At 41.6% G+C, this 27,700-nt stretch overlaps 1 protein-coding gene across 1 annotated transcript in view; it reads right to left on the bottom strand.

Moving 5' to 3' along the window:
• Nucleotides 1-27,700, bottom strand: part of LOC126471165 (CLIP-associating protein 1-A-like) — a 247,583-nt gene that overhangs the window by 188,217 nt on the left and 31,666 nt on the right. Inside the window, 1 exon segment of the mRNA XM_050099268.1 lies at nucleotides 2,682-2,728. Coding sequence (XP_049955225.1) covers nucleotides 2,682-2,728 — 47 coding nt within the window.

Consider the following 27,700-nt stretch of genomic DNA (forward strand, 5'->3'; position numbering starts at 1 on the left):
ATACGAATCTAACGCACTGTTTCTCATTATCCCTGAATTGTGTAGATATTCAGAATTGCCAGTACTCTGTTACTACATAGGTAATACAACTGTTGTTTATCGGGAAACCTTCAGTCATTTACAGTAGGTGCTACAACATTCTCTGTCCATTGTCTTCTTCTCCCGAAATATATTTAATTTTTGGACACTAGTGTAATACAAAGAAAGTATGAAGAAAAATAGATACATGTTAGCAAGCACTGGACATAATTCATGTGACTTGTGGCTACATCTATACCATATGTAGCTCAGGTGCAGTGACTCACTGGGGAAACTACAAGAAACAAAAGTGAATTTTTCATGAAAGAGTTCTTCTTCACACACACCATACTTCATCACATGCATGCAGTATACACTGAGGTGACAAAAGTCCTGGGACAGTTATAAGTGCTAGGGAGTTCAATATTCCAAGACCTACAATGTCAAGAGTGTAACGAGAATATCAAATTTCAGGCATTACCTCTCACCATAGACAATGTAGTGGCTGCCAGCATTCACTTAATGACCGAGAGCAGCTGCGTCTGCATACAGTTGTCAGTGCTAACAAACAAGCAACACTGTGTGAAACAACCATGGAAATCAATGTGGGATGTATGATGAACGTTAGGACAGTGCGGTAAGATGTGGCATTAATGGGCTATGGCAGCAGATGACTGACATGTGTGCCTTTGCTAGCAGCACATCAAGCTACAGCACTTTTCCTGGGCTTGTGACCTATCAGTTGGACCCCAGACGACTTGAAAACCATGGCCTGGTCAGATGAGTCCCAATTTCAGTTGGTAAGAGTTGATGGTAGCGTCTGAGTGTGATGCAGAGTCTGTGAAGCCATGGACCCATGTTGTCAACAAGGCACTGTGCAAGCTACTGTTGGCTCCATAACGGTGTGGGCTGTGTTTACAGGGAACAGACTGGGCCCTCTGGTCCTACTGAACCAATCATTCAATGGAAATGCTATGTTCGGCTACTTGGAGACTATTTGCAGCCATTCTTGGATTTCTTGTTCCGAAACAGCAATGCACAATGTCACCGGGCCACTATTGTTCGTAACTGATTTGAAGAACATTCTGGACAATTCAAACGAATAATTTGGCCACACAGATCGCCCACCATGAATTCCATCAAACATTTACAGGCCATAATCAAAAGGTTGGTACACAAAATTCTATACTGGCAACATTTTCGCAGTTATGGACAGCTATGGGGGGCAGCGTGGCTCAATATTTCTGCAGGGGCTTCCAATGGTTTGTTGAGTCCATGTCATGTCAAGTTTCTGCACTACACCAGGCAAAAGCAGGTCTGCCATGATATTAGGAGATATCCCATGACTTTTGTCACCTCAGTATATTACCAACAACTGAGGTGGTGTGAAGAAGAAACAATTGTGCTGACAGATTAATCAGTGTTACCAAAGGAAAGGATTATTGGTCAGAAGAGTTGTGTAAATTTTTAAATCAATGATCACTGAAGACTGTGCACACTGAGAATGGCACAATAAAACACAATACTACAATTAAAGGCAGTGTAGGCACGTATGTCACATAGGTAGCACAAACCACCTGAGAACACTGAAGTGTGTCAGAACAACTGATACAGTTACAGGCACTGCTTGGTGTCCTTTTCTGCGAAGAGACTGGTCTGTTCGCCACCTAATTTTTCCGGCTTCCTTTGTCCTAGATAGTAAAGTTCTAATTCAAATTGTTAAACCATAAAAGACACATATTTATTCCAAGCTTTGTGGTTGGCAACTCCAATAGATGTGCGTTCAGCACCCAATGCCCAGTTACGCAGTTTGTTGTCCATTTACAATGCTGCATTCTATTGCATTTCATCATTACAGAGCCTTTGTACTGACAATGGTAGTGTCACTCCTCCTAGAGTGCTCTGGTATTATGTTCCAGCAGAATAATGACTGATATCATGTCACTCCAACTGTCTAAGACAGACTTTTTGATCAGCAGATGCCGCTCCTTCCTTATTGATGACATTCACTTGATAGATGTCCCCCATATGACAGAATCAGTCTCCACACATGACCTATGGAATCACATCATAGCAACTTGGAAGTCACAGGACAACAAGGGAGCATACATATTTTAAAATCCCATGATACCCTATGAAAAACTTCTTGTTGCTACAACAGGTTCAATAACAACCAGTACTCTTGGTAAAAATTTGTGAAGTAGTAATGAAAATAAATGTCTTGTCATTAACAATCTGTATATTAAGTGATTTTTTACTGGTTCCATTATTCTAAAGCAACACTTTTCTTTAACAGCTGTGGAATTTATAAGTGAACTAGTTATCCAGCACAGGTTGGGGCGCAGGGTACCCAAGTAATGAAAATGTAGAATGAGATAATTTTTCCCACGGGATTTGCAGTTCAACCGGCAATCGAATAGTTTTGCATACAAATGAACACAGACTTTAAAACATGACCAAATAAAGTTATCAGCAGGCAGATAGAAACATCAGGTTAAATCCACTCAATCCTTAACTGAGCAACTTCAGTGTAAATCACTGACAAAAAAGCACATGAGTTGGAACATTTCAGGAGAGAGGAAAAATACCTTGTTAACATTATTACATTACTAAATGTTGGAAGTTGGGAGTGAAACTTTTTGTAAAAAAATTGTTATACTTACGATAGCACCAGCATCTCCATCAGGTTCATCAAAGGACCTTGCAGAATCTGAAAAATGAATTTATTATCAGTCTAACAGCTGCAAAATTGTCAGCAGACTATCCCCCCAATTTCTTTATTGTTAATAGCATTGTTTCTCATCACAAGCACGTGCTAAGGATCTAAGATACAGTCAAGTCCTCATTCAGCCTGTAGCTGAATCTACAACAGCAAATATTGTAAAATGCAATCCTCTAAACAGCAGCATAACAAGTTCAGTTGCAAACAAGCACCAATAAGAATCCCCCACCTAGAACAGAAAGCCTAACATCAGCAGGTCAGAGCATCTTCCTTGCAGCAGTACGTACAATATAAGCACACTGTGAATTTCATCTGATGCTACTTTATCTTTCACAAAGAGTCACATCCTCCTATTGGCAATATTTTTTTCCAGACCAACAATGAGCTAATCATATTTAACACAGATGCCATACTGTGTCCATAAAACATTTCAACATTCACACATGGCCCAATAGGCATCTCAATGAAATCATTTGCTTGTCCTTTTGTGAATGGAGACTCCTCATAATACTCTGGACCATTTTATTTCCAGGGAACAACTGATGAATGGTCACTCACAACACTAATGGAATCAATGGAGAAATTCCACCACTAGTAATTCAATACACCCCAGAGTCCCCAGGATTATATTATGTTCTGCACTGGACATAGTAAGCTTCTTTTCAATATGATCAGTGCTTTCATTTTAAAGTGCTCATATACACATCAAAAAAAGTTTTTAATGGGCTCGGTTCTGAGAGTTCCAGAACCTGTACAGAAAATTGGAATAGAGATCAACAGAAACATCATTTCCGCCATTTTTAGTGCTCATGAGAATCACACGTTGCATGTTGTACCACCATACAGGAAGACCTTCAGAGGAGATGGTCCAGATTGCTGTACACACTGGCACCTGTAATACCCAGCATCAAATCCTTTTGCATTGATGCATGTCTGTATTCATCATGGTATACTATCCACTAGTTCATAAAGGCACTGTTCGTCCAGATTGTCCCACTCCTCAACAGCGATTCAGCATAGATCCCTCAGAGTTGTTGTTTGGTCATGTCGTCCATAAACAGCCCTTTTCAATCTATCACAGGCATGTTTGATAGGGTTCATGTCTGGAGAACATGCCGGCCACTCTAGTGAAGCGATGTCGTTATCCTGAAGGAAGTCATTCACAAGATGTGTATGATGGGGGCGCAAATTATCGTCCATGAAGACGAATGCCTCGCCAATATGCTGCCGATACAGTTGCACTGTCGGTTGAAGGATGGCACACACATATCGTACAACTATTATGGCGCCTTCCATGACCACCAGCAGCGTATGTCAGCCCCACATAATGCCATCCCGAAAAAGCAGGGAACCTCCATCTTGCTGCACTCGCTGGACAGTGTGCCTAAGGCGTTCAGCCTGACCGGGTTGCCTCCAAACACGTCTCTGATGATTTGATGATTGTCTGGTTGAAGGCATATGCGATACTCATTTGTGAAGAGAATGTGATGCCAATCCTGATCGGTCCATTCGGCATGTTGTTGGGCTCATCTGTACTGTGCTGCATGGGGTCATGGTTGCAAAGATGGACCTCACAATGGACGTCAGGAGTGAAGTTGCGCATCATGCAGCCTATCGCGTACAGTTTCAGTCATAACACAACGTACTGTGGCTGCAAGAAAGCATTATTCAACATGGCGGCGTTGCTGTCAGGGCTCCTCTGAGCCATCATCTGTAGGTAGTGGTCATCCACTGCAGTAGTAGCCCTTGGGCGGCCTGAGCAAGGCATGTCATCGACAGTTTCTGTCTCTCTGTATCTCCTCCACGTCCAAACAACACCGCTTTTATTCACTCCGGGATGCCTGAACACTTCCCTTGTCGAGAGCCCTTCCTGGCACAAAGTAACGATGTGAACACGATCATCCTGCAGTATTGACCGTCTAGGCTTGGTTGAACTGCAGACAACACGAGCCGTGCACCTCCTTCCTGGTGGACTGACTGGAACTGATCGACTGTCTGACCCCCTCCGTCTAATAGGCACTGCTCATGCAAGGTTGTTTACATCTTTGGACAGGTTTAGTGACATCTCTGAACAGTCAAAGCGACTTTGTCTGTGATACGATATCCACAGTCAATGTCTATCTTCAGGAGTTCTGGGAACTGGTGTGATGCAAAACTTTCTTTGATGTGTGTATAACATAACACAAATAAGTATATAACACAAATAAGTTTAAGAAAGACATCTGCCATTGATAATTTACTGCTTGCCAGTAAATTGGTAAATGCTGTCAGTCTCCTCGATAACCAGTTACTCACATTGTGAGTTACCTGCATATAAATCCAAAACTGCTTTGGTCAAATTGCAAGAGATCTCACTGTTCTTGAATATTACAATATTATGAAACGGAAAGTTTCTACTCATGTAGCAACTTTCCTTTTCATATTATTATTACACTCCATCCTGGATTTTCCATTGTTTGTTCTTGAATATTCGTGCATAAACACTCTAAAGGGCAGAATACAGATTCAACACTACACATAGAGCCGAAAGAATGCAGCTAGCATTTTGTGTCATGAAGAATTGCTATTGCATGGTTAATGGCTAATGGCTCACACCATCTTGGCTAAGATACAAACAGGACTTCTCCGGAAAGTGAATGAACTCATATTCAATTGAGAATATTGGACCTATCAACCTAATGAAATACATGTGTCATCTTTAGATTATAGCAGTATATTCATGTTCTGTCTAATCTATTCCCAACCTGTCACTCAGTCACTCATGAACCATACCTCAGTCTTCATAGTCCTTGCAAGCACAGAAGGTCTCTCACTAAACCCGGGACCAAAAAAACTAGCAAAACATCAAAAGTGAAGGGGTCAGCTGTTTTCATCATCACATTAATATGTGAGAATAAGGCAACTGAAACTGATGTTAAGTCTCTTCTAAAGAAAATTACAAATAATAATACCTAGTCATATCTCCAGTCAGGTAAACTGACAAGCAATAGCAGTATGGTAGAATGTTGAAAAATCACCAGCAAACAAGGCTTATTCCAAAGCACTCCTCACCTACAAGAATATGATATGGTGTGATGGCAAAATAGATAATCAAATAATTATTTCACTGAGTAAACTGTTGTCCTCAGTAAAATGTACACCTCCAACTTTATATGGGGTGGTGGTGGTGGTGGTGGTGGTGGTGGTGGTGACTAACCTATGGAAATCATATACTTTTTCTCTCAATCAAAGACAAAACACTCATACAGTGTCAGTGCAGGAAAGCTTCCGATATACTCTCCTCCCACGCAATATTATTATGATAGGTAATTACATAATCCAAAGAAATATCTGCAAAGATTAATGGTGTTCCTTGGTGGGACTCTGCAATGCACCTGATTCTCTTTATTCACATAGCCATACCTACTTGAAGACATTTAATCTTATGATGGCTTCAGAGGGAAACTTTAAATGTGCTAAGACAGGAATGCTGTAATGTCCCTTGAGGACATAGGTAAAACGTTGATTTCTACAACATCTTACGCACCTGAGCCATATCTGCTGGTAAGGCAGATTATAACCCTGAACAGAAAACATTTAGTTGTATACCTCGAAGGTGTTTAATGCGAAGTGTATAACTGTGACAATTCAAATGTACCAGCTGTTGGTACAACTATTAATACATTTGTATTTCTTGCCTCAGCAGCTTTCAGGTACATTTTCATTAAGGATATTCACTATTTTCTCAGTCACTGTAATTGTCAGTGTTTACTTTTTATGATATTATGTGTGTGCGTGTATGTGTGTGTGAGAGAGAGAGAGAGAGAGAGAGAGAGAGAGAGAGAGAGAGAGAATGTGCTAACTGCTCAGTCCTGTTTAAATGCCTTTTGACGACTCACTGCCTCTACAGTCAGTGAGCTGTTACTTTTGCTCCTTAAATTATTTACATTCTACTAGAGATTTTCATTGTCATATATATTTTTCTTCTTTCCAGACCAAAATGTTATTCTGTTGCCTGTGGACAGACCACTACATTACAGGACAGGCTACATGTGAAGGTTTGTATGTGAAGACTTTGTTGAAGGATGCAATCTGAAACTTATGAGAATTTTTACATTCTTGATCACACACTTCCGTGATATACATTATAGCTGTGTCTATCATCTACTGCTGCAACTTTCAACATTAAGCAACTATCAGGAACAGTGTAAGGGCTTCGGTTTCCAATTATAAATTTAATTACCCTCAAAGATGCTAGTTAACAAAAATAAAGAGAGCAATGTAGATAATGAACAATCGTGTGCACTGTTTACACTGTGTGGCACATTATCACTGCCACTTTCATCAGACTGTAGCAGAGATGCAAGGGTTCTTACACAGCAGAATACAGTCATAAGCTTTAAGGGTGTAAATTCCAAAATAGGTTGCAAACGATGCAACAGAAAGGTATCCTTTCCCACAACAGCAGCAACTTGAATGTCAACAGGGTGCTAAAACACAAGAACTTCTTGCAAAACTGAGAATTAAGTTTGGCCTTACCCAATTTATTTCTCTTCTGAAATGTTGAAGAAATCAAACAAAGGCATTTTTTGTTCTTTGATTTAGCAGGGAGAATCTATACAATGTTTCTAAACAACCTTGACAAAGAGGAATATTGTGGTCACTATGTGATTTAAGAATGTGCCTCACTTTCTCAGTCTTTCCCTCACATTAATGCACAGACAACATTGGAGTCCTTTCATTCATTTATAACAAAACAGTCTTCAAACACAGTGAGCCGATTATGTAGTAGTTATTTTTTGTGGCTCACTTCTGGGACCTAGTCTGAGACAGTATATAGAGTCAAATAACACATCTATCAATATTCACATCTCACAGATGTGGTATGATTGAGAGGAGGAGCAGTGATCCCAAGAGGAACAGCAGAAGAATAGATTTATATGGAGAATGTAACATGGTTAACCTTGTCATTCAATATGTAATGAAGTGATACACAGGGTTAGTCTAAACTCTACCATGGTTGTCTGCTGAGTGTTTTTATATACGGAACCTTGTTAGAGAGTAATGAGCTATGCCTGTCATCCTAAAATCCTTAGTGACACCACTGTGTGCAGAATGCCTGCACACCAGTGCAAACACATTTAAAATAGAATGTATATTGTGTTGGTAAAATACAAAATGTTTCCTTTGACTCGGGGTTCATTCTGTTCACAAAACATGTTGTACAGCAAGTTACTGTCTTACATGGTTAAGACTCCCACGAGACTGAAAAAAGCCAGCTCTGCATACGTAAACCAATCCATCTTGTATCACTACATATACACAACTAAAACTAATTAATAAACAAAACCCAAAACAACGCTGATCAGTTCAAATTGAAATTTGGTAGTGAGGTGGAAATAACTGTTTTGTAAATAGCAAGTACCAAGAATCAATGGAAATATTTTCTTTACAAACCAATACACATTCTACATCACATGTATCATTCTAAATCACATAAACTGTGTTCTGATAATCTCAGTATTTTATAAAGTTCTGACAGCTATGTGGCACATGATGTTATTTTTTAGCAATACAATAACCAACAAAAACAACATAAGCTGTCCTAAAGCAACTGATTGGATGAAGAGTGATGAGTATCATTACCGCCTTACGTGCCTTGCATCTCATTCTTACCAGTGGACTATTCTCACACAACTGGGATATAAGGTACAAACACAAAAGCACAAGTATGTATTTTGCATTAACTGTCTCATTTCCTTCAAGCACATCCATCATACATTCCTATGATGTTTATATCAAAATTTTAAAGGATGAACCAAAACAGGAAAGCTGGAGATAAGATTTTTGAAAGTTGGGAACAGTAGGACTTTCATTCTATAGAACAGCTAACAAATGGCAGTATGAGGTGTAAATGTAATACACACAAGAGGAGTTGTGAAGATGGCTGCTCCATTGACGCTATGTGTAATGGAGACATTTTGTGTAGTTAAGGCATAAACCTGCTGAAACACATCACAGGATGTAATTGCCGCAACGTGATTCATGCATGGTACACTCAATCTACAAGCTGCAACACTTCTGTGGCAGAAATACCAGATACCGGAAGTGATCCAGACAGTAGTGAACATACAAATAAAAAAGTCAGAATGTAGTAGCAAAGGAAATCATCACACATGGTGACAGTACAGTCCAAAAGCATGCTGCAATCTGAAGAAAGTATTGTATTAAATTCTTAAAAATCAAGTTTGGGTTGAAAAAAGTAAAACCTAAATTGTAACTATTTTCCCTAGTTTCTTGTATTTTCTAGTTATCTACAATGTGCAGGGCATTTTGAACTCAAAATAATCATGTGACAATCTAACATTTATTGACAACAATTTCTAATAAAATCTTATGTTCCTCAAATTTAGACATGTGCAATTGTTCCCTATGGTCTATGCCCCATTAGTGAGATACACCTCCATTGCCCAGAAACTCATCACAGGCAAAAGGAAAAAGCTTCTAAACTAGATGAGTGCTTAAATTGTTGGCCACATCAGTACTTATTCCAAAACTGTATTTCACAATGAAGAGATTGTTTCTAAATGCCTTCACTTTTCTGAACAAATAAACTGCAGTATCAATTAATGTACTGATATACTTTTCAGTAAAATGTTTCATGCACTGCTGTTTCACTTTTTCTCGGTCATTTAATAAACACGAAATGTTGATATTCTCATAAACACGATATGTTGCTATTCTCATAAATAGGATGTGTTGCTATTCTCATAAACACTAAATGTTGCTTTTCTCAGTCCCGATTTCAGCTCTTTTCTTGTCTCATATATTCCTGGTTACTATGTTTTGAGTTATGCTGTTCATAACTACTATAAATGTTGCACAGATTTGGTCCACTAACAATGTCACTAGATACTGAACAGATTATTTGATTTCTTTGTTCATAGCAAATATACTCCAACCCCCATTAATCTTGGAAATAGTGATGTTAGTCATCAATTCTGTGAGGCCACAGAACAAGACTGTTGATGCAACCCCTCTCCCCGCAGTTTCTCTCATACAATGTTCCACTTATTAACCACAGTCAAGTCCAAATCCAAAAGCAGGATCATCAATGAAGTACAACACTTCACACTGAAAGCACATTGATTAGACACCAACACAAAGACAGATCAGAACTGCCTCCAGCATGTAGTATGTTCTTAGTTACATGAACATCAAATATTGTAGAATATGCATGGATTAAAAACATAAAAATTTTCAAGAACCTACTAGACATGATAAACAAATATTTGATAGTGATTGGAATTGAATTAGTGACCCACAGGACATCAGCTGGCAATGTTAACGTCTACTCCACGCAGGATGCAGCACAGTTCATGGCATTGCTCCCTCTGCTGGACAAACGGTGATCTGCTGTTTCAGAAGTTCTCACTGGAGCCAATAACAGCACCCTAGATCTAGATCTTATCACTAGTCCTCTGTATGGCAGCTCTGGAGGATCCTCAGTTTCAGATCACATTGTCACATCCTCTCCACTACGATAAGTGTCGAAGGTAATCTCTCCCATTGTCACTTTGTGATCTTTGAGTAGGCTTTCAGTTTCCTTAAACAATGAGCAACCATTGTTGATCTGTGCCTCAGAACTGTAGCAGCACTTCATACAAAAATATGGAGATGTCTCTGTACTTTTGTCTTCTTGGTGAATGGTCATAACCCTGAACTTCGTACATGACATCTGGCAAGGGACGAAGGATATGATACCATACAAAGTAGCATTTTAGTAACATTTCCAACAGTCCCACTTTCCACACTAGGCTAAAAGTACATAGCAAGTTTCCCAGGCTATACATCATGGCTGTTGCATGGTGTTATAGCTCTCTTCATCATTCCACAGGGCATCCAAGGACTGTATGGGAGCAAGCTGCCTTGCTTCTTTGGTCCTGGTAATGAAGCATTTCACAAAGTCATCCCGAGTATCACTGGTTAAAACAAGAACAGTATATCACTTGTCACTTAGGCTTCACAAGTATGGAGCAGAAAGAATGGTGTGAAGCCTGTAGTGTCTTGCCTTGCTGTTTTATGTGCAAATGTCGTTATGAGCAGTATCCTTATCTCAAGCTCTCTATTCATTGAGAACATATTTGCCAATGTCTTATTAAAGCATTTCCTGAGGACATTTGGCTGTAAGTGGTAGGTAGTTCTCATCCTGTGATTCATGTTACAACACGAAATTATTTCTTATACTAGTCTCGAGTGGAAAACTTTCCCATGATCAGAGATCAAATCTGTGCTTTAAAATGATGTCTTTTACAAGGCACCTTGCAATTCCATGAGCTCTGGCAGTCAGCACAGCTTTCGTGACAGTATAGATGGTGAGGCAGTCAGTGCAAGACTATTATTCGTCATTTCCCCTTAAAAGACTTGGGGAACCTCCCTAAGAGGTCGCTTCCAATCCGGTTGAATGGCGCTACTGTAGACAGAAATGATACCAGATTCCCTGGAGGTAACTGCAGCATTTGCTTCTAATGTTGGCATTCATGGAGTGGCTCACATAGTGCCTAATGGATCAGTAGAGAGCTGGCCAGTGATATCAGTATCTGATTCTGTTTAGAGTCTTCACGAATCCCTGGTGAATGGATGTTGGCATGTCATGCAAATACTTCAAGCTAGCTGTCCATATATGAACTGGGATGAGAAGCAACAATTTCTGCTCCACTGGATCACAGTTCCTCTTATACAATGTTTCATTTACTAATTTGTGTCTCCTTTGGTACAGTCCTCTACCTTTGAGGTTTCTATAGTTAGCAAAGCTGGATCTTCCCCCTGTTCAACAGCAACATCACTTAATAGTAGTGATGACTGATATTTATCCGTGCTGCTGCGTTGCTTCACAGGATTCCTTGACAGGCAGCTGGTGGACTCGTGTTTGCATCTGATTTTGTATACCACTGTGACATTACACTCCTGAAATAGTGCCCATCTCACCTGCTGACCCAATAAATCCTTCACACTCGTCAGCCAGCATAGAGAATGCTGGTTCGTCACAATGATGAATTGTTTGTAAAATATATATGGCCGGAACTTGCTGATGGTCCAAACAACTGCACAACACTCTTTATCAGTTGTAGAGCAGTTCCTTTTGGTCTTGGAGAGTACTCCATATGCATAGTCTATCATCTTTTCAGCACCTTACTGCATTTACACTAGAACTGTACCTATTCCATTAATGCTAGTGTTGGTGTGAAGTTATTCAGCCGGCGACACCCTATACAAGCACTGGCTAATTTGTTTCTGATCCCTGGTCTTGATGTAGTATTTTGCCATGTGCCATATGGTATTTCTTTTCTCCACTCTAGATCAGAAAACATCCAAACTTGACACACAATGGCTAACATTTGTCAACGTTGTTCCTCTGTTAGGCCAGATCCTATTGGTAGTTCAACAGCAGTGTCCTCCACTGCATAGTTTGTTAATAGCAGCAAAGCATGATTCTTTGTCAATGGTGCAGAGCTGAATATCGTTGACTGGTTTGGCTGTTTCTTCGCACATACCTTTAGGGATGAGTTGTCACTACTTGTGACAATCAGTGATCCACCAACATTGTTCTTAACCACAGGCAAGGTTTATGACTGCCGCTGGAATATAGGTTTCTTCTGTGAATCTGAGCAGCTGCTTGCAATCAACAAAAGCTTCACTGTTTAACTGAGGATATAGATTCACGACTGGAATTTATCCATTAATGATGGTGAGATAACAATGTCTTCGATGGCGAACAACCACCCAAGCAATCTTTGTTGTAGTTTCATCAATCTGGAGCTCTACGTCTTTCAGAGTCAATGGCTGCTTGTGATGTCTGCAAGAAGTCTGATCCAGAGTAACATTATGAGGAGATTCTATTAAAACAACACTCAAAGGGTTGTGTTCCATTATTACATTACTAACAGTTATTATAGCAACAGAGGTTCCTGTCAGTTGGATGTATTTCCCATTTGTGGCCCTCAGCACAGTCACTTATGTATTAAGAAATACAATCATCTTTAGCTGTCAATTATAAGCAGTCACCATTATGAAAAAATAAGCCTGAGTCGACTAGTACCCAGATAGGCTGGCCGTTAATGACACCAATGAGATTTCCTGTCATCTTGGTAACGGTCAATCACAGAGAGTTTTCTCCGAGGTGGCCTCACCTCTGTAAGTGGTTGCCTTGCTTAAGTTTTCCTGAGGTCAGTGGCAAGACAAGCAGATGCCATCTCTGTACAGTGATGGGGAATGGCTATGACATGTTAAGGAGCAACCTCATCCACGGTGTGATGAAAAGGCTTCATCCCACAGGTTGACTATAATCATCTGCAGCTGACTGGTGTGAATACGACTGTTGAGATGGTTGACGTCTTGTGACACAATGGTCATTGAACACTCATCATCTTTTCTCTGCAGTAGTGTACAAGTCTGTGGCATCCACAGTGGAAATACACTGGTCAGGAGTTTGTTGTACCTGCATTGGCTGGATGCTGGGTGGTTGTTTGATGGTTGCAGCATACGCCTGAGTTTGCCGAGTTCACTCTTCACAGCAGTAACACATCACTCCCATAACATCCATACAACGTCATGTTCCATGAATGGACTTTTCATGATTATTCTGAAGGAAGTGTCATTGAAAGGAATGTTCACTTTACTTAACTTTTTTATTTACCTGGCAATCTTAAAGTTGACCTCGTCGTCTTACTTTCAGGATATAACTCGGGTCTCCAGGTTTGGCTGTACAATAAAATATACTATTCCCAGGTTTGTCAAGTTGATGGTTTGTTGGAGGTCAAATAAAGTAGTTTTTTCACTAAATCTTCTGTATTCAAAAATTCGTAGAAACTAGTTCACAAGAAGCTTTTCAAAAGGTTCCACAAGAGACTTTTTTCCACCAACATATGTTGCTACTTTATACAACCATCTTTCCAGCACTCCATCATACAAGCACTCTTCCCACCAGATGCTAACAAGTAGCAGTACAGAGAAGACATCTGAGGCAAAGAAATTTAAATGATTTACATCATTGTCAAAGATGTTGTTTCGATTACCTGGTTTATAATTTAACATATTTTGGTAACACAGAGTTACAGATTTTAATACAAAAGCTTCAAAAATCATTCAACAGTTCAGTATAAAATAATACATTTTAGTTAACACAGTTTTGTACGAACTTTTTTACTTATAAATGAAATTACTGATACCCACTGCTATCAATGTCTGAAGAATATGTATCAGGCTTGACTGCATCACTTGGCACATTTGATTGGCAGTGGAAATTGGTGCTAAAGATAGATACACCTCTTGCTCAGTGTTCTTTATTACCTCGTGGCATATGGGATAGAAATTCATGGCTGCTATCTCTCGCTTACTCAGTCAGACAGTTCAGGCTGCACATAAACTGCTGTACCTCTTCTGTCACTACCTAAAATAGGAGTGAGCCGAGGTCATGGTGGTCTTCTGCAATGGCCATAGGGACTAAATTCAGGGGTTCATCATAGCTCTTTCGTCCAGCTCTATTCTGTAGCATTGTTTTGATGTGCTGGCATCACTGGATGAATTCCTCTGTTGATGCGACATGCTTTACCAGGAAAACTTTGTACATAGCTTCTGCACATCTTTTCATAAAATATGATATTTTGTGGAGTTCTGTCATATTCCAGTTCACAATGTGACGTAGGTCCAAAACATGCTACATGTAGGACTACATAATTTTCCCATTACACTGATCTCTGTTCATTTGTTGTTCTGCTAGGCAGACTGACTGCAAATGTTTTCTTCAGTTCAGCCTGGAATTTGTCTAAGCTATCAAGTTTCTCTTCGTTGTTCTCGAGCTACACCTGGACTGTATCTTCCACATAAAAGTACACATCTGGCAAACACATCATGTCATCCCTCCTGTTGTATTTGGTAACTCAGTCGAATCTTTTCAACCATTTCGTCAAGTCCTTACCAGCGTCCCTGGAAGACACTGATAGAGGCTTGATGTGCAGGTGACTTACTGCTGTTTTGGAATTCAGTGTACAGATCTTAGGAACAATGTACTGCTTGTATTCCGATTCCTATCCATGCATGCAATGGCTTTTACATCGCCTAGTTAGGGAGACAGTGATGTAGATGTTTTGAAATACCGGGTGTCTCCACCAAACAATGTCACATTGTAAACCACAATCATGTCGAAATCCAAACACAGGGTTGTCAGTGAAGTACACATTTACCATTGAAAGCACATTTATTATGGACACCACATACACACAGAACAGAGCTACCTCCTAAACAGACAGTGCTGCTACTCACACAAACACAAAATATTTGGGAACATGATAACATTACACACATAAGTAATTCTGAGACTCTTCTAGAAATCATAAAAACTAAATAACAAATATTTGCTGGTGATTAGATTTGAACTGGTGACCCACAGCATAGCACACCACTCAGCAACACCAACTGCTACTCCACATTGCATGCAGGACAATGCAGCATTGTTATCAGTTTTGGTTTAATAAGACTGAGCTACAAACTCTTCTTTACCCAGCCTTAATCTGCCACCATGTAATCTATATCCTTTTACGCAAATGAACTATCATATGTGGAGCAAAGATGTGATTTATTTTTCTTAACCCAAATGAAGATGAATTTAACTACAGTTTCCACATCATCGTGACATACTCCTTTCTCCTAATAACGGCAGAATTTTCCATTTACTACCAGCACTAGGTTTTGATAAAGGCATGGTCAACATAAAGGGCTAGAATAAATCAATAATCATTATGTAGAATACAACAATGTAACCTCTCAATAAAAATTAATATGTTTCTTTATCACTAACATACTGCATATTCAACAACTACATCAATTAATAAATGTAATATAAATAAAAACCAAACCAATCATACTAAATATGGAATATGATTGTCTTTCATACCCACTCTACTGACTACACTTTTTCTTCAGAGATTTTCATATTGCCATATTACTGAAAGAGGCACTGAAATTATTTCCAATTCAATGAAGAGTTGAAAAAGCAGTGCTTGAATGGATCCCATTCAATTCAGTGAAGAGTTGGAAAAGTAGTGCTTGAGTGGATCCCACCACAATGAAAATACTTCTTTTCTTTCTTTTAAAATCTCTTCACTTGCAAATCAATGTACTGATGCAATGCTACACAATAAGGGGACCACACCAAGGAGTGAATTACATAATATCCACATGCAATAAAGTGTCAAACAGAATATAACTTACGTATTAAATGTAGCAACTGAAGTATATAACTCATCTAAAAGTAAGGCTTTTGTTGCCTTTTACTGTAAACCAGATGCTAGGAAAAAACTGAAGCATTAGCAGGATTGATCTGCTGATTGTGTTTTGAGAAACATAGCTGCCAAAATGGGATATGCCGATTCCACATACATTGCCAACTGGATGGCAGTGACCTGTTCATTAGCAGCTTTGCACATTGACCTTACTTATTCAGCCACATTTGTACCTCAGTCTGCATACAAGAGAATAAAACAGGAAAAACTACTACTGTTACATTGGAGGTTTTGCTTGTTGCTTCTTCTGGAAGTGGCTTCTTCCTCACTTTTCATGACACCCTACAAGCTCACATGCCGTTTTTATTAGGGGCTTCATACAACATATTACATACGCTTCAGGTTTTTGTAATATAGTGCGTAATACATCATAGATTCCAACATTTATAAGGTACTTTCATATCTTAAATGGCACAAATTGATTGAAAGCACACTGGTGGGGAAAACTTAAGGGTGAAAGTAACTTTTGCATGATGTGTCACTGTCAAGTAATATAGCTCCATGAAACTTAGGCCATACATAGCAAGTACTGCTACAGTAGAGAAGGTAGCTGAAATAAACATGAAATGAGATGAGCAGAAATAACACTAATTCCAAGACAATAATTACACTGAATTCACCACAACTGGTGACAGTCCCCTGAGCATTCTAAAGGTGGGACATGGTTCTTAATACGGTGTGTGACCATCACGGATAGCGATGCTTGCTCTGCAGCATGCTCCGATGCTGGCCACAAAGTTCGTAAGGACTTCTTGCAGTAGAGTGTTCCATTCCTCCACTAGCACAGCTGACAATTGCTGAATGGTTGTTGGTGCACATGGAAGTGCTGAAATACATCTCTCCAACACATCCAACAGAGCTCAGTGGGGAAGGGGAAGGCCAGTCCATTCACCAAATATCCTCTTGTTCAAAGCCCATCTCCAGAAGCAGTTTCCGCATAGCCTGTTTGGCCAGCCTGTCTGCAAGTTCATTGCCTGGGATGCCGACGTGTCCTGGGGTCCAGACAAACACCAAGGAACGACTGGACCATTCCAGGGTATAGATGGACTCCGGGATGGTAACTACCAAAGGATGGCGATGGCGAGGGTACACCATTGAGGTGTACATGAATGGACCTCGAGGAGAGGTGGTAAAGGCAAGGGCTCCAGTTCAGTCAGAAGCGATCGCACATGAACTGCAGTCGTTAGCCCTGATCTGGGCCGCCTATGCAGGAGGTGAACCGTCGTGGTGGTGAAAACAAGACAGTAACTAGGATGGTCAGGAGAGCTATGAATGTGTGCAACATAACTGGCGAGCAGTTGTGCAAATCGAATCTTCAATGGAGGGACTCCAGCTTCCACCAGTACGCTGGTCACCAGACTCGCCCTAAAAGCTCCTGTCACTAGGAAAACTCCACAATGGTGTAAAGGGTCGAGCAACCGCAATACTGAGGGTGCCGCCGAACCATAAATCACACTCCCATAGTCAAGGCGGGATTGAACATGGGCTCTGTAGAGCTGCAGCAGCATGGAGCAATCTGCACCCCAGTAGGTGTTGCTCAGGCAGCGTAGGGCATTGAGGTGCTTCCAACACTTCCATTTAAGCTGACGAAAATGAGGAAACCAAGTCAAACGAGTGTCAAAAACCAGACCTAAGAATCGATACGTCTCGATGACAGTTAGTGGATCGTCATTAAGGGAAAGTTTTGGTTCTGGATGAATGGTACGATGCTGACAGAAATGCATGACACACATCTTCACGACTGAAAACTGGAAGCCATGGGCTAGATCCCAGGACTGCGCCCTGTGGATGCCTCCCTGTAGGTACCACTCAGCAACACCTGTACTGATGGAGCAGTACGAAATGCAGAAGTCGTCTGCATAGAGAGAATGTGAGACAGATGGCCCTACAGCTGCTGCTAGACCGTTAATGGCCACTAAAAATAGACATACACTCAATACAGAGCCCTGCGAGACTCCATTCTCCTGGATATGGGGGGAACTATGAGAGGCACCAAGTTGGACACGGAAAGTATGGAGCGACAGGAAATTTTGGATAAAAATCGGGAGCGGGCCTTGGAGACCCCACTCCTATAATCTGGCAAGGATATGATGTTGCCAGGTGGTGTCATACACATTTCGTAAATCAAAAGAGACGGCACCCAGGTGTTGGCATCTGGAAAAGCCTGTTCAGATGGCAGACTCGAGGGACACAAGATTGTCAGTGGTAGAAAGACCCTGACAGAAGCCGCTATGACATGGAGCCAGTAGGCCACGTGACTAACCACCGACATGCCATACGTTCCAGCAGCATGGAAAGAACATTGGTAAGGCTGATGGGCTAATAGCTATCCACATCAAGCGGATTTTTACTGGGTTTGAGCACTGGAATGATGGTGCTCTCCCGCCATTGCGATGAAAAGACGCCGTCGCACCAGATCCGGTTGAAGATGATGAGGAGATGTCGCTTGTAGTCAGATGAGAGATGTTAAATCGTCTGACTGTGGATCCGATCTGGCCCAGGAGCTGTGTTGGGGCAATGTGCAAGGTCATTGACGAGCTCCCACTCTGTAAATGGGGCGTTATAAGATTCACTGTGGCATGTAGTGAAAGAGAGGACTTTCCCTTCCAGCCGCTGCTTAAGAGTGTGAAAGGCTGAGGGGTAATTCTCCGATGCAGAGGCTCAAGCATGGTGCTCAGCAAAGTGCTCGGCAATCACGTTTGTGTCAGTAGAGAACATGTCATTTATGTTAACACCGGGAACACCTGTTGGGGGTGTGGTACCCGAAAACACGTTTTATCTTTGCCCAGACTTGGGAAGGTGACGTATGGCACCCAATGGTCGAGACGTATCTCTCCCAATACTCCTGCTTCTGTCATCAGACAGGTTGGCAAATGCAAGCATGGAGCCGTTTAAAGGCTATGAGGTGCTCCAAGGAAGGGTGACCCACTGTAGAGCTCGCCAACGCTCCTGAATAGCTTCAGCGACTTTCGGTGACCACGAAGGGACTGCCTTTCCCGGGGGGGCACCCTAAAGAGCGAGGGATCACGCTTTCCGCCGCAGAAACGATTGTTGTAGTCACCTGCTCAACCATCACATCGACGTTACCACGTTGGGGAGATTCAACAGTGGCAGCAGATGTGAAAGTTTCCCAGTCCGCCTTGTTTAATGCCCATCTGGGCATGCGTCCATGGGCCTGACACCGGGGCAGTGACAGGAAGCGGTCACTACCACACAGGTTGTCATGTGCTCTCCAGTGGACAAATGGGAGAAGTCCTGGGCTTCAAAATGATAAATCAATGGCCGAGTAACTGCCATGAGCCACACTTAAGTGTGTGGCGGCCCCAGTGTTTAAGAGGCAGAAGTCGAACTGAGACAGTAAAGTTTTGACATCTCTGCCTCAGCCAGTAAGCATGGTGCCACCCAACAAAGGGTTATGAGAGTTAAAATCTCCCAAAAGTAGGAAGGTTTAGGGAGTTGAGCAATCAGTGCAGCCAATGTGTTGTGGGGTACTGCACCATCTGGAGGAAGATATACATTGCAGACAGTTATTCCCCACATTGTCCTTATCCTAACAGCAACAACTTCAAGAGGGGTTTGAAGGGGCACCGTTTCACTACCAAGTTTAGGACATAAACGCAAACTCCATCTGACACTCGATTATAGTCACTACGGTTCCTGTAATATCCCTTATAGCCACGGAGGGCAGGTGTCCGCATTGCTGGGAACCAGGTTTTCCTGGAGGGCAATGCAGAAAGCAGGTGTAAAGCTTAACAGCTGCCGTAGCTCAGCCAGGCGGTGGAAAAATTCGCCGCAATTCCACTGGAGGATGACGTTATCGTGAGACTGGGAAGACGTGGAACATTCAATGAGGCATTTTATGCCTCAGAGTCACCCGCTGCCACCGACTTTTTGCCTGAGTAGTCTATATCCATAGTCTCTGAAGGTCCGGCGAGATCTAAGTACTCAGCAGATGCCATAATCTCCACCTCATCCTCAGACGCAGAACTTGTAGGGCTTCTTTGATTCAGTCTCCGGGACTAAGGAGGACCATGAAGCCCTATGACCAGCTACCTGTGGCTGCTTCAGCCACTAGCAGGTGTCCACTTTGCCACTGGTAGGAACCTGGGAAGGTAGTGACCCAAGGGACCCCTTCCTAGAGAGAGGAGCCGAAGAAGACTTATAATTCTCTGGCTCAGAAGTGGGGACTGATGTCCCCAACGGTTGGGTGGGTGGGTGGGGGTGGATGTGCTGCTCCCGAAGTAGGTGGTGCGGGAGCAACCGCGAGGGAAATGCCCCCACCATCAAGGGGGCAGATGTAGTCTTATGGCTCTGAGAGCTGACTGGAATTGGTGCAACAGATGGGGCTTTAACAGTAGTTATAGGAGCAGCATAAAATGTTGTCACACACACGGAATGGAGCCTTTCAAATTTCCTTTTAGCCTCAGTGTAGGTCAGTCAGTCCAGGGTCTTGTATTCCATTATTTTCCTTTCCTTCTCTAGGATCCTACAGCCCAGCGAGCAAGGGGAATGGTGCTCTCCGCAGTTGACACAGATGAAAGATGGGGCACACCGAATATTGGGATGGGACGAACGACCACAATCTCAACATATGAGGTTGGTGAAGTACAGTGGGAAGACCTATGGCCAAATGTCCAGCACTTAAAGCACTGCATCGGGGGAGGGATATATGGCTTGACATCACAATGATAGACCATCACCTTCACCTTCTCAGGTAATGTGTCACCCTCGAAAGCCAAGATGAAGGCACCGGTGGTAACCTGATTATCCCTTGGACCCGGTGGACGCGCCGGATGAAATGGACACCTCGTTGCTCTAAGTTGGCGCACAGCTCGTCATCGGACTATAAAAGAAGATCCTTGGACCATATTTAAGCTCTTATGGGGTATTACAGTAACAGAAACATTCCCCAATTTGTCACAAGCGAGTAATGCCCGTAACTTGGCAGAGGAGGCTGTTTTTATCAAGACTGACCCAGACCACATTTTGGACAAGCCCTCCATCTCCCCAAACTTGTCCTCTAAATGCTCTACAAAGAACTGAGGGTTCATGGACACACAGGATTCCACATCAGCTCACATACATACTAGGTACCAGGGAGAATAGGATTCGCTGCCATCCTTAGCCTGGCGTTCCTCCCATGGTGTGGCCTGGGAGGGGAATGATTTTGGGTCGTACTTCTGTGCATTGAATTGAGCCTGTGAAAGCTTAGAGACTGCTGGTGTTTGATCACCAGCAAAAGACGATGTACTCCGTTTCATCGCGTGTCATCAGTGTGGTCAGGGGGCTACAACCAACAGGGTACATGGCGGCCCCACCACAACGGACTAGCTACCGTGCTGGATATGAGGTGCAAGGAAGTCCATGGTCACTGTCAGTGCAGAAAGCGACAGTGCATAGTGCATGGTGGAAAATGCACCCAGGAAGGTGTCCTCGCCCCAGAGATGGAGAACGAGGGGGACTGCAATGTGACGATGAGAAAGTGGGCTAAAGATCTCAATGCAAGGTGGACACGATGCACCATGTAAGGCGCCCTTCCCCCCAATGGGCTCGCTCTTTGGGAAAATTTAGAAGATGGAGGTCAAACCCTATCGGGTAGCATCACATAAAGACCGAAACGTGAGACTCCTTTTAGTCACCTCTTACGACAGGCAGGAATACCTCGGGCCTATTCTAACCACCGGACCCGCAGGGGGATTTCCCATTTGAGTTCCCGAAGCATCTACTTAACACTAGCATGTTGTTCGAACCTACGAGTAACATAGTAGTCCATCCCTGAACTACTTTGATGTCTTCCTTTTGTTTTCAACTCTTCCAGTGTTTCTCTACACCACAGATGCTTGTTCCTACCAAATCAGTGCATGCATTGAGACCACACTAGGTGCAACGCCATGCTGATATGTGGGCTCTTACTGCCAAATTCTTTGTAAATTCGAGTCCAATTTGTAATCTGTAATTGCCACAATAAGATCACATAATCTCTCAACCTGGGAAGTCTTGTATCTTTTCCTTCTCTAGGTGCTTCACCTTTTTTTGTCAGGCAGTGTATTTTCACTGCAGATAGAGGTTCAAACCATCTGTTCCAGATAATTTTTTAAGAAAGATGTTGTAAAACATTGTTTGTTATTTTACTTCACCTGTCACTTATAATTTTTTTTTTATCTCATTGTCTTTCCTGGTGAGAAGTTCTCAACTCCAGTTAGGTGGAAGCTCATTTCAGTGCCTGTCACTTCCATCATCTTTTGGCAGTCAAGGTGACTTCTGTGTCATCCTTACATAGTTGGTACTAGGGATTGGCGTATCTGCTACCAGTGCCTTGGTGCAGCTGAGATGACAAAGAGGGTAGGATCTGTAACTGAGCATGCTGGAAATGACATCAGTCTTCCACGTATACCCTTGCAGCAGTACTAGGAGGGAATGGAGAGCACCCAAGCACAAAGTACACAGAGACAAAACAGTGCCATCTCCATACAAGAAGATGATGCAAGTGGTGTTCTTGTAAACAGCACACTTTTTTTTCTGAGATATCATCAAGCTGCAGACCTGAGAACTTTGTATTACAGGTTTATAATTCTCCCTAAAACTTTTATGGAGTGGCTAAAATTTTCTTCAATTATTATGGCACACCTTGGGTACAGTGTGTTAACTGTAAGATGGCAGAGTTGTGAGGGGAGTGCGGGGAGAGGAGGAGGCAAGCGTTGACTGGCGAAGGGAGAGGAGCCGTTGGGGAGGGGACAAGGCGCGTCTACCAGCTGCAGTGCTGGCACTACAAATTGCGCGTCATGCTTACACAAAAGCAGACGAAAGGCTTGGAAGTAAAACTCGCTTTAAATGTTGTTCGTAAACAAAACTGAAATTGTCATGTACATTAAAATCTATATATGTCTACTATGCGCTCCCCCATGTAGTGACCCCAACGACACTTTTTTCACGTAAGTCACCCTTCCTCTGCCAACATTTATTAAACGTTATATTATTATCAATCCACGATTCATCAAGATAAAATATTTCTCTGTCTGCTTCCCTGAAGTTCTTCATGTCAACAATGAAACAAGATTGCCAGTGCACAATGTCTGGACGTTCTAACAACACATTCCTCTTGTTTTCCACCTTACGCCATATGAATCCCATAGACAAAAGTACTTTTCTCAGTGAGACAATGCTCCACTTCCAGCCTATTTTGTCGTGCAAAACTGGAAGCAGTGTTCGCAGGCTCGGCACAATCTTCCGCACTGAATAAAATTCCGCTATCGTGTCGTGAATGACACGCTGGTTGAAATCATCGATCATTACTTCGATTTCTCCACTTCTTTTCCTAAGTTAAAAGAGAGAGAAAGATTTATAAGAAAATTCCTTCTGCACTGCATGTATTTTTTTGAATTTGGAAATGTACTGTAATATGAATGTGTTTCGAAATAATACAATAACCAGTGGTGTTTCCATACAAAGAAATACAGTAGCTAGGAAAAATGAAATATAAGGTAATTCGGACGAATTAGGGAGCTCCTTCAAAGTGATCGCGAACAAAAGATCTGAAATGGAAACTCAACTTTTCTTGCCAGGCGTTTGTGGTGATATGCCAGGATGATTCTTGAAAAACTGTTTGAATCTTCCAATGCTATGCATGCTTTGTCCTGTGTATGTAGCAGCTCTCACTGAAGATTTGTAAATGGGGTGAAGCAATTTTTTCTGCTCCCTTTCGCAGCATTCAATCGCACGCAATATAATTTTGTGAGCATCGCTACGTAATACTGATTTACTTCTAACCGTAGGCCTACCAGTAGGGGTTGTTGGCGACTCCCAAGATGGGCCAGCAACTGCCTCTTCACTCATTTTGATAATGTTTAGCACAACTGCACAATAAAAACACGCAGAACAGTACAGTGCAAAGCAATAATGAAGCAGACGACAATGGCAACCTTGTACAACACAGTCAGCTACGTAATGTTGGCAGCAGTCGAAGCTGCGTGCCTACCGAAGCCTCCCGACGTTTACCGACTTCTACCGATTCAGGACTAGGGAGAGGTCTGCCATCTAAACGTTTACACACTGTACATATGTGCCAGCGAACTGAAGTTCTATTTGAAGTTCTTAGTTCTGCCAATGAGTCCAAATGGAAACTACAACTTGTATCCTGCTTCACATGCTGACTCAATTCCTAGCTCAATTAACTTAAGATTCTTGTCTGGTGCTATAAATATACCACCTCCCAATTCATGGAGATTTTCGGCACTGTAGACAGAAAATTCATTAGGAAATCACACTTCAAGGACACAAAAGCACCTGGCAGAGGCCCTTGCTTTGATCAGTAAATGTATACAAGTGAAGAAAGGCAACTGTGTGTAAGAACTTTAATAATCTGGCTTTAAAAGTAACTTCCTTTAGTCTGTCCAAATATAAAGGATATGGTCATCTTTAGTAGATACGGAACTGATCTGATCCACTCTTGGGTGCAACACTACTTTCTGCCACATATAGTTTGGCACGACTGATATTTGCTCAGATCCATAATGGTTTTGATGCCTATGAACAGCTAGGCAAGTATGCTGGTTGGTAATGGTCAACAGTGACAATGACTGTGGAATACAAAGAACTTCTACAAATACTGAACCAGAAAAAAAGTGTTACCTAACTTAAAAGTGGTGACTCACCAAAACCACAGTCAATGTGAAATCTGGCAAACGATATAGACAACAAAAGCATGCTATGTTTGTTGTTCTTTCCGTGTCTCAGCCTAGTCACATTTATAGACACATTAATCAGTTGAAAATATAAAAATCAGTGCAGTGTTCTCCATCCACTTCTTTCGACATCCTACCAACTGTTTCAATGATTGGCTTAGAAAATTCATTTATGGAGCTATTCAAGAATGTTATGGTCTTACATCTTCATTCTAAAGACTGCAAAAGACAACTATCAGATGATGCATACCTGGAATAGAGGCATCTCCAATAGCATGAGGTTATCAAGCAAGGAGTCCTATCATCTGGACTCACATTGGAAGCAACTGAGAAAATACCTTAATTTTTATCCACATCATGCGATAATTCATCATATGGACTTCTTAATATGACCACTGACAACAATTCTTTAGCAATTCACACAGTAAAGCTGAGTCAAAGTGTGAAATCCTCAGCAGTGCAGCTGAACACACATAACGTGACACATCCAGTCATGCACATTGTTCAAAAAGTCATTTTCCTGTACATAGGCCAATTCACCCTATTGGGCACCTATTTTAGAGCAACCCTTTCAGCAAATCTGTCTCATATCTGAATTATTCTGATGTAGTGGTTAATCAAGTGAAGTTTATCTCCTACTTCATATTAAACAGTGTCCATAATGCAGAACAACAAACACATCCGCTCAGTGTTTCAGAAGGAAAGGCCAATATTATGGTAGAATGGCCATTTGAAGCACAGACGTTCACGCAGACATTTGTTAAATTTTGAATTCTTCTCACTAGATATTTTGATGGAATGAACAACGAGAAACAATTGCTCACTTAACCACCCAATACATTTCTGTTGAGTAATTTACTCAAGAGCACTGTTTTAACATTCACAGTTTACAAGCTTTTTTTATTATTTATATTTTAAACTGTCAGTCTTGGAAACAGCCTGTCAAATGTGTGTATGCTTAAAGTTTACAATCAACTTTAAATAATTCACAATAAAAGAACAAAAAGCAACTATCACCTTCAGTGTACTTTTCTACTCTCAGTACATGTCACAACACTCGTCTCGCTGCTTCACTATGCACCTTTATGAGGGTAGTAGTTATAATGATGCAACCTAACACTTTATCTCGCACAAAGCATCTCACTGATAAACAGAAAGTATCTGATATGAAATAGTAATAAACATAAGAAAATTGTTTGATGATGATAAAAATTTTCAAGCATTTACCTCAGGAACCATTAAATATACAGCATATGTTTATACAAACATTTTTGCTGCAAAGGACTATTTATGTTATCTCCTTGAAAATTTATCTTCTCTCCTGATAAACGTGCCCTCTACTGTACTCATAAGATATAATTATACCTTCTATCTATATAATGGCGATGCCGCATTTCTCGACAATAGTGCACCACATGTCCCAGACATCCACAGTGGAAACATACTGGTTGGTTATCCTGGATCCTCTGGATGTCAGTCTTCCTTGGTGCCCAAACAGGTTTCTCATGTGGAATTGTAGGAACGTAACTCCACCTGGATCTAGACTTTTTTATCATTTTAAAGGGAAATGAAGGACAAGAAATTGGGTTCAATGTCTGTTCCACTTCCTCCCTTATGACCTCTTGAAGCGTCTTGGTTTTTTGCTCGCCATGCAATCCAAGTGCCTTCTGAACTTCCTCTCTCACTATCTGGCAAAGAACACTTGTGAAATCAGTTGCTTCCTCCATCACAGACATCGATACAATGTTTGGAAGCCGTTCAAACTTTTTGTGTGTAATTCTTTTTGGATGCATTGTCTTGATATACTGGGACCATTTTATGAAGTCGTCTGCTGTCGAAATCTCCTTCAGGATTACGGCTTGATACATGTCCTCAGCAACACTCTTTATGAAATGTGCAACCTTATCTTCCTCCTTCATTCTAGGATCCACCATTTTACACAGCTCCAGGACGTCTTGAATGCAGGATGCTGTAGTTTCTTCTGGACGCTGTGACCTGCACTTTAATTTATCTTCAGCCTTCCACTTCTGTCATTGTGTGTTGCCGAAATAATTGCGCAGTTCCACCTGGAATACTTCCCAGCTTGTGAACTACTACTCGTTGTTCTCATGCCATTGCTTGGCAGTGCCCTCCAAGTAGAAAAATATGTTAGCCAAACACACGGTGTCATCCCATTTGTTAAATATGACTATATGCTCATAAACCTTCAGCCACTTGTTTGGATCTTGGCCATCATCACCAGAGAACCTGGAAGGATGTCTCGTGGTGGCACACAGTTGCTGTCATCATAACGTCTTCTTCTTCTGTCTCCGATACATTGCGGTCTGTTGTATATGGCTCGAACTCACGTTTCTCGCCACATAAACGGTGGCTCTGTCGTGACATGATGGGAGCCACTGTGTTGTCAATAATGTGCACTATCACAAGTTCCAATACCCAGAGTCTCCACCAGAATAATGTCATGTAGAACAAGGTGTAATTAGATGAATGACGAACACTAACTTCACTTAACGAAGGTATATTCAGCACTTGCACATACAAGAGTGCGGAGCAAACTGCCTTCGGCCAGAACACACAGAGTATATACACAGCTACAGAACATTCCAGTACAACGATACTTGACATTTGAAGATACTTCTAGAACATACTCGAACCGAATATAGAAATTAAAATTGTACAGTGCAGGTGAGTTTTGCAAGCTACAGAGAATGTTATTGAAATAAGTGTAACAACTAGGTTGGATACTACAGCCATAGGAATTTGAGAAAGAATGAATATTCAGGTAAAACAAAACAAATTACTGTAATGCAATTGTGGATAGCACACGAGCAGGGCTCAGGCAACAACAGCTGGTCAGACAGTTGGTGCCAGTCTGTGTCAAGCTGAGCATAGAAACTGATAGCTCACATTCCATTTCATTCTCTTTGTCAGCAACTACTTTTTAAAAAGTAGTGTCTGCA

This window comes from Schistocerca serialis, chromosome 3, assembly GCF_023864345.2.
Source record: "Schistocerca serialis cubense isolate TAMUIC-IGC-003099 chromosome 3, iqSchSeri2.2, whole genome shotgun sequence".
Lineage (NCBI taxonomy): Eukaryota > Metazoa > Arthropoda > Insecta > Orthoptera > Acrididae > Schistocerca > Schistocerca serialis.